This window comes from Saccostrea cucullata, unplaced genomic scaffold (assembly GCF_032062105.1).
Source record: "Saccostrea cucullata isolate Sc308-1 unplaced genomic scaffold, CSIRO_AGI_Scuc_v1 ctg1450, whole genome shotgun sequence".
NCBI classification, from domain to species: Eukaryota; Metazoa; Mollusca; class Bivalvia; order Ostreida; family Ostreidae; genus Saccostrea; species Saccostrea cuccullata.
This window is the reverse complement of record NW_026932943.1, coordinates 492,932-503,914: the sequence shown is the minus strand read 5'-3', so window position 1 is coordinate 503,914 and position 10,983 is coordinate 492,932. Positions and strand designations below refer to the sequence as shown.

At 31.5% G+C, this 10,983-nt stretch overlaps 1 protein-coding gene across 1 annotated transcript; it reads right to left on the bottom strand.

Moving 5' to 3' along the window:
• Positions 1 to 1,475: 1,475 nt before the first annotated feature.
• Positions 1,476 to 2,936, bottom strand: LOC134236627 (uncharacterized). Its single transcript, XM_062718802.1, has 2 exons — positions 2,718 to 2,936; positions 1,476 to 2,299 (listed from the first exon to the last, which is right to left on the bottom strand). The coding sequence occupies exons 1-2, from the start codon at positions 2,852 to 2,854 to the stop codon at positions 1,498 to 1,500; spliced, it is 939 nt and encodes a 312-aa protein (XP_062574786.1). The 5' UTR covers positions 2,855 to 2,936; the 3' UTR covers positions 1,476 to 1,497.
• Between the last annotated feature and the right edge of the window lie 8,047 nt (positions 2,937 to 10,983).

The following is a 10,983-nucleotide window of genomic DNA, read 5'->3' as shown; positions in this document are numbered from 1 at the left end:
TAAGCTTACTTTGAGCCGACGACTGAACTGTCAACTAAAACTTAATAATGAAAAAAATAATTGTTAACTTTGAAACTCAACAATATAGGTTTCTGAACATTAATGAACTTGAGGACTTTAAGACCTGTTAAATATAAGGAAATGTTTCAACGTGCAGAAAGAAATCATTTATCTATTTAATTAATTCTTTCACAGTGTAATGCTTATGAGATTAATTTCATGATATCTGAAACCTTAGATAAATAAAACTCTTACATCATTGTGACGACAATTCACACTTCCCACTCAAAGTTATCCGTTTAAATAATGATTTATAATGAATTCAATGCTTAAAACTTTTTTGGAGTTTTTGACTTATGTCAGTTAGAAAATTTAAGAATATTTTTTTAAATAGCTTAAAAAATTAAAAATACGAGGAGAAATAGGTTAAGGAGGTTTGTGAAATTTTAAGGGTAATCTTTTTTATCTATCTAATAATGTTCATTCGACATAAGATTTAATTGTATTCGCTGAAAAAATATTTTATTGATCATAGAATAAAAAAAATGATTTTTTTTAAAATGAGACTGTTGCTATCCTTATTTCATCAATTATTTTGCCAATAGCCTACTTTGATTTCGAAATTGCTTGTACGTACAGCATGTTTATAGGACTTATCACGTAGGTAATGTTTGTTTGGATGAGAAGTGATGTATGCTGTAAGTATACGAATTCTATGAGAAAAAGAAAAACTTGAAGACTACTTAAGGACACATGATACAAACAAAAAAAGGAAGTCTGGATTAGTATATATTTTTTGGCCTAATTTCATTGAAAATGATACAAATAATATATTTCTAGAATATAAAGAAATTGTAAACCTATGATATTCAAAAGTCTGCCTATCTGAAACCATCCTTATTTACCTATACAAATATTTTGTTACTTCAAATTCCATTTTTGTGAAAATTTGACTAAAAATTCAAAAATTACGCGGTAAAACTTGTTCATTTTATTCATTAAAGCATGAGGCAGGTCGTTTTTTTCATTTTTTTTGACAAAAGTTTGTTTGTAACATCTGTCCTTAATTTTGCTGGTTCAAATCCCACTGGGGGACGGGGAACCGAACCTTGGGAAGAGACTGTGTGAAGCGATGTCCCGATGTCGGTGATGGCACGATTAAAAATAAACTCATAGCCAAAAGACCCCAAGCGCCTAGTACATGCGTAAATTTGCTTTCGTCCACCCGCAAGTGGTGGCGTCTCAAAAGTGGTAAAATATTCACAACGAGACCTTAAACACCGAAAAAATAGGAACATACCCGTTTACATTTAGCGTGGCTTAATTACTTTGCCTGCGGTTTGTACTGATTCCGTGGCAGTATATTCTATTTTCACTTAGGTTCTTGATAAGAATGGTTATAAAAATCAAACTGGTTCTTTAACATGTTTAAAGACAAAGTTTATTGTATATAGATATATTTACTGAGGTATATTTCTTTCCCATGTTCTACATGTTCTATGTAGGGGTTATCCAGGAAACGCGAGTCGTGTTCAGTATGTTATACTCCAGGTGTTGATATCCTAATTTTGAAAACAAAAATGAACACCATAACTCGGTAATATTTAAAGTATCTTCACTTATAAGAGAAATCCATCTGTAGGCGTTTTTCAGTGCATTTCCTCGATCTGTACAATAGGCGCAACGCCAAATAGGTCCTTTCATAATCCTTTCCACGAACCATTTTCTTTCTGCCGTATACTCCACATTCAAAAAGGCATATATTTTAGCCACTTCTATATTTGGATACTGGCAGAGTTGTTCGTATATAACTTTCATCATTCTTCTCTTGTGACAGGGTTCGAGGTCTTCAAAACTCGACAGATCATACGAAATAGTGTTACACAGTTCCCTGGCTAGCGTAGACACATTTTTCCCCTCATTTATAAAATGCTCAAATTGAGAGTTTACTATTCCACGGGGATCTCGAAGCAAATAAATAATTTTTAAATTTGGAAGCCATTTTAAGAGCTTTCCCGCCATAAATATAGAAAGTCGGACGGTTTTTATCGTCCTTGACGCCGCACTTCTACATTTGATTCGTAAGAGTAATGCGCAAGTTTTCACAATTCTTAGTTTAGTTTTGTTTTGATGTTTCCTGTTCGATGCTACACAGTAGTAGTAGTCTCTGAGTTCTGGAGTGTGATGCAATATAAAACGGTTTGTTAAAGAGGTAATATCGATATTATCAAACTTACACGTAAACCAATGGTAAAGTAATTCTGCGTAGACTGATTGTTGTTCCTCTTTGACAATGTTTCTAAAAGAAAAACAAATGAAAATCATACTTAATGACTATTTTTTTAGGGATCAATGTTTAATCGATTGACCGATTACTTGGTTTAAACGATGGCTGTCGGTTGGAAAATCCGTTAGTAGGGAAAACTGTATTTATATAGCCTCACTTATAATTATAATAATTTTATTACAACGTCCATACTTTGCTCTGGGAGACCCAGAGATAAAAAGTAAATTAGAAGGTCCCAATTGAGTTGAAAGTCAAAATGTCATTACGTAATAAAGAATTGTGGTTGTATCGTTCAATGTTATTCAGTTGTATAGGAGGAGTTGAGTATAGGTAGTTTGAGTTAAGTACCGCATAGACAGTCGTACATGTGTTGATACTGAGAGAGAAAGAAAGGCAGAGAGAAACACAGAGATAAAGAGTTTAGAACCACCTGACAGTTCCATTTAGAAATTGTGTGGATCTGTTTTGTCTTATTGCCTGCCATACACCATGTAATGGTTCAAACATGTAGAAGTCGCCCTCCGTGTGGCGGACAAGGTCAGCCGTCAGTGTGGATCCCCCTCTCATGTACCCCACTATCAGCCGCAAAGGGGTCTTATCCTTGGCGTGATATCCAACTATATAAATATAAAACAAAATTAGTAAAGATGAAGAAGAAGAATATGCAACGGTAAACAAGTACCTCACGTTTTTCACAGTTAAAATTTAAATTAATTGCAAAAAATAATAATGTGATTTTTTTTTCTTTTTGTACAGTAAGATGTGTTTGTGAAACACTGATACTCCCGTATGGGATCTCACAGCGAACGTTAAGGTTTCTAAATTGCTAGTTAAATTACAAGGCCAAGCAAAACAAGTTGTTACTCAGAGGAGGGACTTGTGTCACTGGTTAATGTTTTCTAAAAGTGGGTCAAACTTCAAAGTTACTGATGCCCCCGTTTAACAGGTATATTGGCAAAGGGAAAAGTTTCTGATATTTAGATCAAACTCCAAGGACAAGAGATCAAAAGATATTACTCAAAAGAAAGGACTTATGTAAAAGAAATACCTTGTAAGAAGAAAGACCCAAACACCAGCCATTTAAAAGTAATGGTCATAGTATAAAACTCCAAGGTCAAAATGTCAACAATATGGTATGTTTGGTAAGCAGGGGAAGACCTTGTCAAAAAAAAACACATGCAAAATCTGAAAGCCTGAGTACCAACTGTTATTGAAGAAGTTTAAGTTAAATTAGGCCACACTCCAAAGTCAAGGACAAACGCTGTTGGTATCCAAAGGATTGTTTTTTCAGACATTTTGAAAGTCCTGTTCAAAGGTAAAGTCAAGGTTAAAACTATTTCTAAAAGTAAGTCGATCTCTAAGGTCAAGCTCAAAAGACGAAAAACTTATATACCCTTGGAAAGGTCTTGTCACCATAAAAAACACCTGTGAAATATGATGGCCAAAGCACCAACTGTTCAAAAACATGACGAAGTTCAGAGTGGACTAAATATTTGCAAAGGTGGGTCCAACTCCAAGGTCTAATATGTTGATATGTAAAGATACTAGTAGTTAAAAAAGGAATACATGTGTGAAATATATTGTTGAAAAACATAGCTTCAATCAATCAAAAGTTATGTGCAAGTTACTGTTTTAGTGGACAAACAGACGAACGGACAGGGCAAAAACTATTATATCCCAGTATATTCGATAACAGGGGACATTAAAAATAAGAAAATAAGCCATGCTTTCATACTTATACATTTACAAAGAGAATATCATATAGCATAGCATCTGAATTAATAATGTATTTTTGTATGTACTAGTTATTAAACTTGTGGAAAATAAACCGGGAGAGAATTTACAGCATATAAAAAATTTAACAATACTAAAAAAAAAAATTATCCACCGCTTTTACCTTTAGTTTTCAACAATTTCCATATAATATAAGAAAAATATAGAAATAATAATTAACCTAATGTAAGCTTCATTATTAATCAACAAAGTTCAAATACAATATAATGTTCTGATAATTATAATTTTATAGTTGACGATACCAACATTCATTTAATACGTGTAAAGGTTTGGCTGAGGATAAACAAAAGAGGCTGTCCATCTGCAGCATGTTTATCATAGGAAGAAGTCCCTTCACTACAAAAATCAAAACAAAGAAAAAAAGAACATAAATCAAATCTGAAAGTAACAATGAAGAACATTTTGCAGACACATTATTTTATGGATGCAATATTTGATTTTTCTTTTTACTTTTCTCGTAAAACAAAAGTTATATATCATCTTAGTTAAGAAAGATTAACACAAATATTGCCTTAACCTAACAAAAACAAATGCACTAAAAAAAATAAGCTCTCTTTACACGCTTCTCATTTCCACAAAACCATTACAAATGTGTTGTGCAACGGCTTGCCTTTGTAAAAAATATTATTGACTCTAGCAGAATAATTTCGGGGTCATTATTCGTCTTTACACAGTCAGAGCTATTTATATATATAAAAATAATGCTTCCATTTATCAAGTTGAAGTGCTGAATAGAATTTTTCGACACCCTTTAGATATATGGAAACAAATATCTGTCAAGAATAATCATTGCAAAAAAGCATAAACCATTTTTGTTTTAATCTTCGGTTACTAAATGGGTGATCGCCCGAATGACGCATTGGTTAGAGTGTTTGCTCCAGAGGTATGTGATGGCGTCTAGATATAAGTAGAAATGAGTTGGATGTTAAGTAACTAACAAAAGAAAAGGCTGGGTATAAACACATCATTATACTTAACAAATTTTTTTTTCTTTCGTTTTTACCCTATTGTTTACAAAAATCATTCGATAAACATTTGGAGATAATGGATTTTTGTGATGATAGTAGAGGAAAAAGAAATTGATGGGAGTGGGAAAAGGCAGATTATTACATAATGGCTACTGTGCTATAGACGTTCGGAAAATAATGATTCAACTGCTTCCGGGTAACTAGATTTTAATTATTCTTTTTCAATAAAAACGTTTTTTCAAATGGATGTAACAAATAAAACAATTTTTTATTAAGCATTATAGCAGTGATACTTCCATTACGCAGAGCAGTACTTGTTAAGGTTAAGTAAGGAGGCGGGGTTTAATCTATACGGGAAATGTTTACTATGACGTCACATTAAACATAAGGTCTTCAAAATACCTCAAAATAAAATTATTTGTTATTTCAAACACCTGGATAGCTGTAGACTACATAAAACATACTATTACATGCCTTTTTGTTATTTGTTAAATCCCACACAACAATATATACGAAAAAGAAACGCAGGGTAAACTTTTGATGTGAACGAGATTTATTTTTCTTTTTATGCTTTCAGTATTCCTATCCAACTTTTAAAATTACCTTTAAAGAAAAAAAGTAATCAAAATCCCATCTGATTTTGTCTTATAGTTCATGAGTTATTTAAACGTATACGATGATACCACCCAAAAGTGAAAATTGAAAGCTCTCAGTATATCTTCAATGTATCCCCTGCGCATCTGTCACAGCCTTGATTTTCATTTTTATGGAATTCATCAGTGTTTATCTTTCAAACCCTGCCTAACTTGGACATGGGTAACCAAGCCAAAATATTGGTCAAACGGCGCGCGCATGCGTCAGTGAAAGGAACATATAGATAAAGTTGAGCGGATCAAAAAGCCAAATTGCTCAATTGGTTTCTTTCAGTTTTGGCGTGAATGTAATGAATATTATAGTCTACTGCATTATTAGCGGTTTTGTGGTAGAAAGGTGTCGATTTAACAGGTGGCAGGATGAATAACCCGATCGCAACGTGACTCTTTTTTGCGTTAACGTCATATTCACGGTTGGTTGGAACCCATCCTTGGCCTTCTCTGACATCGGGTAACACGTTCAATTGGGAAAAAATTACAAGAAACTGGCCAGTAATAACCCATTGTTGCCTTTGTCCTAACGTAGGCACTTCAAAAAATCAGACCCCATGGAACTTCTGTAAACTGTATCTAGATTTCAGGAAATTCATATCGTATCTAAATATTGAAAAACAATGTGTATACCTCAAATGCATCAAATAGTACAAAAAGATTTGTTGACAAACTCGTCGTTATCAATTTGACGTCTTTAGGGCTTTTTTGCGTTTTCCCTAAGTGACGTCTTACATTTTACGGTTGAGTAACACTAATTGTGGTGCATAATAACTGACATTCTCATCTGATCAATTTTCTTAATTTTCGGTCATGCGGTCAAAAGAATTTCGAATATTTTACAACCCTTCGTTGTTTTCTCCTTTCTGCAGTACATAAACGATTAATTGATCTCAATGCACTTGTCAATGTGACTTCATGTCGCAAAAGTTGAAGCAATTTTTTACACAGTGAGAGGCTGATCAAGTCACATTTAGTACAATGAAAAATGTCTTTTGTTCTCAAATAAAATATTACTTGCAGCTACATAAAAGACTGTTAACTTGGATGCGATGTCTATTTTACTATTTTATTTATTAAATATGTCCGTATATTCTCCAGACAAGTGACGCTGTCGTATTATAAAATGCTTTGTAAATTAACTTTTTCGACTTTGTGTTAATTGTCATAAAAACTTTTCATATATTTCGACAAATGTGATAAATTATATAAATTCCGCACAGCCTTAATCCCCACTGAGGTATAGTCAGAGATTGAACAGTAATCCCTTAATTGACTTCTATTTATATTTATTGACACTTAATCTTTCATCTTTTATTATATTATATACATGCATTAAAATATCACCATTCCCTCAATAATTGTTTAATATTTGATTTCTATATACTTTTGTTAATCCTTTTATTTTACTCTGTCTTTGTTCAGTATGTATGATTTGTTGTTAAAAAATTATAAGCAGTTGGGATAAGACCTTTGGTGTTGATAGTTCCCAAGGTCATGTATAAAAGTTTATTTCTTGTTGATTCTATATAAAAGTCCAAAATTAGTAAATCCTGTTTGTCTCTTGAGGCTTTAAAGAGTCTGGGTTCAACAATAAGAGGAAAGCTCACGGTTGACCCAGAATCAGTAATAATAGACGGACGAATTCATCCCGTAAAACATATCTACATGCTTTATACATGAATGCTATTTATGAGAATCATTTCCAGTTTGTCCCACATTAATATTATAAACAAACAACCCAGTGATATTTGTTAATTTTATAAATTATAATCATAATTTGAATAATGTTTACAATAAAATTTGCCCTATAGCCATACTGGTCTAGTCTTTTTCATATTTCAGATGTTGATAAACTTTGTCTTCTAACAGAAAATAATATATAGCAAAAATAGATATGAATGCTTTTATATAAAATACAAATCATATGAAATATAACCTACATTATACTAGCTAAGAATAAGAAGAAAAAGGCTGATCATGTTTGCTAGTGTTGCAAAATTGTTTCCATGTTTTTATTCAAAATAAACTTGTTTTGTCAATGAGTGTCTGTTTTTTTTGGTTTTTTTTTAAAGTGTCACTGTGTTTATCTTGGCTAATTGGCTGGGACACCCCTGACTGCAGATAATGAGGTGTGAACTATGAACTGCATAGTATTGTAATAATTTTTACAACTCCACCACAGACAAACAATCTTATAGAACAATTGATAGCTATCAAAACAATTCCTACTATTTCAACACAGAAGAAACTGTTAATGATTGTTATCTATTATTAATACTTATAGGTATACTGTTGAGTTTACATGTTTATTGCTAAGAGTTCTAATTCTATTTAATTATTTTTTTTTCGAAATAATTAATACACAAGGTTATTGTATTAAATAATTTCTGCAACAATCAAAAGTTATTACATATGTAGATATGGAGGTTCGAATCCAAACTGTTTGAATACATTCAAAGTTAACTTCAGAGGATATCACCAACATCACTGCAAAATTTTAAACTATTTTTTGTGCTTTGATATTTGAGGGTGGAGGAAAATTGAAAGAAGCCGATTATTAATCGATTGCATTGTCTGATTGATTACATTTTCAGTAATCATGCCAATGCTTGTCAGTGAAGTCCTAAAAAGAATCACCCATCCTTAAAAAGTATCATTTTTATCTTTAAAAATCGCCATTATTTCCATTTGTAAACTTAACTGTACTGCGTACTTCTACATGTACATTATAAGTTAATCGGAACTTTGTAATATCATTAGTGAACATGTGATTTAAAAAGCTTTTCTTTTTTTTAAAATGGGTTTCTATTAGAATTAAAAATCCATACAGTGGTCACATTAACTAGTTTGAAAATCAGAACACATTTTGTTATAATATAAATTACAAAACATGTAACATATATTCCAAAAAATGGAAATTATTTACTCATATAATTTGACTGCTTTTGATGTATTGAGGAAATCTTCCACCAGAATATATTATTAAAGTCTTACTATAACCCATTGTGATAGAGTCACGATCTGTTTAAAGTCAAGCAATGTCAGTATAATCAATGTATTTCATCTGACATGCACAGTTATTACAAAACCCATATTCAACTGACCTTGCTCAGTTCAATCACGTAAACATGTTATACACGGTGATACTTTTAAATCAGAATTTAAAACCCCGCTAAGTTTTTTTTATGTCCAAGTCTAATTGTTTCGCATATACAACGTAGTAAATTGAGTTAGTCCAGTTGCAAATTTAAGAAACATAAGTATGGGTATTATTTGCTCTCTTCATGAAGGATGTATAAATGTTTATAAAAACATATTGCAAACCATGTGCTTACATTTTTTTTTCACAAATTTTAGAGGAAGAGATTGAAACAATTAAAATGGATAATATTTCAAAAGATTTTTCATAATTAACTTAATTGTTCACAGGGTAGAACATTGAGATGGAAAGCCATCTACCTTTTACATTTAAATACTGCGAAACCATTAAATTTTGGCGGCGTTTGATTTACTTTGATTCATATCACCACAAAATATTGAAGATCAACACATGTTCAACTTACATAATACATCTCTAATAAATGAATGATTTTACATAAATCTTCGAAATTTGAACCCAGGATAATTGATTTATTTTAATGCTAAAGTCCTGAGCATGTTTTGACAGCATTTGTTTTCCTGTTATGCTTCAATAACATATTTACTATTCTAAAGTTCAAATTAAATTATCCAATAAAAATTTTACATGCAGTATAATAAAATCAAACAATTTTTATCGTCATCATTTAAGAAAAAATACCCATAAATAAAATGATGATATATTTAATATAAGAGTTCGAAATGAAGACAATTGAACTAGCTCTGAAAAAGACCTTGTATTGATTTATGAAATGATGTATAGCTTCTTGTAAGAGAAGGCTTCATATCATGAAAAATTTACTCACCTCTCATGATATCAAAAACAATGTAAACAAACAAGCATCCAGCAATGAGAAAACTGCATTTCAAAATACTAACACAATACATTCCTCGGTACGAATACCTCAATTTCATCTTAAGGTTACAGTCATTTTTTTTTTAAATTGCTGTATTTAAAACAAAAGCCTCATACATCATGATGTTAAAGATTACAAATATTTGTCAAATGACCACAAAACAACATTGGGTTTAAATGGCATTTAAATAACCGTAGCATGGGCCAACCTTTTTGCATATATTTTGTTCTAACAGTCGGGCATTGTATAACTAAATAAGTAATTGTAATTTACTATAATGTAATACATTCGTTGAAAGTAATTGAAAGTAACTCTTGTTTTTTTTTCTGCTTTTAATCACAAGTAATTGATTGCTTGTTTAATCCTAAAACGTCATGTGTTTTACAGTTACATTTCAAATACTTTTTTCCATGTAAAATCTTCAAAAAGATGTTTTCTAACGATACATAACCAGTACTATTTGGCAAAAGCTTGTGTTTATTTAATAATCAAATGTTTGGATAATATAACTTGTCGGGCCAATTAAAAAGATCAAATTTAGTAATATTGCTGTTTCGAAACATACATGTATATGTTCTTCATTTTTGAGGGGAGTAAAACTACAGTAATTGTTGTTTATTTAAATAAATTCTTCAAAGTAATAAAGAGTAATTAATTACAATTGTAAAAATCATTGCACTTGTCATTGCAAGCAATCTACAAAATTATCAATGTTCATGCATTTGAAAGTATTTAATTACCTTTTCATGGTCATTTGCAAAATTATTTTGTAAAAACACATTCTGACTGCACACACAAGTACTCTGCAGTTGACATCAAAAAGATGCTTGAGTTTCTGATTGACAAAATCTATGTGGTTTTTAGAGTCCAGGTCTTCCAAACAATCTAATGGAATCCCCATGGGTACCAATTGCGGTCCGTTACCAGCAGACGACCTTTTTTTGTTCATATGAAGCAGCATTTGTGTAAAATCTTATTCGTGAAAAGAAAACACTAGCTATGGCTTTTCAAATCGACATTTAGATATATCGACGACGTAATGTAAATTAACAATGGTTATTTCCATTCCTATTTTGATATGATATATCCTAGTGATCTTGAGATAAAAGATACATGTACCACAGAGTGTGACACATCTGTTCCACAATTGGATATTTTACTTGAAAAAGACACTGATCTTACAACTAACCTCAATGATAAATGTGATGACTTTAACTTTTCTATCGTCAACTTCCCTTACTTATGCAGCAATAAACTTTCATCACCTGCATACGGAGTGTATATATCTAACA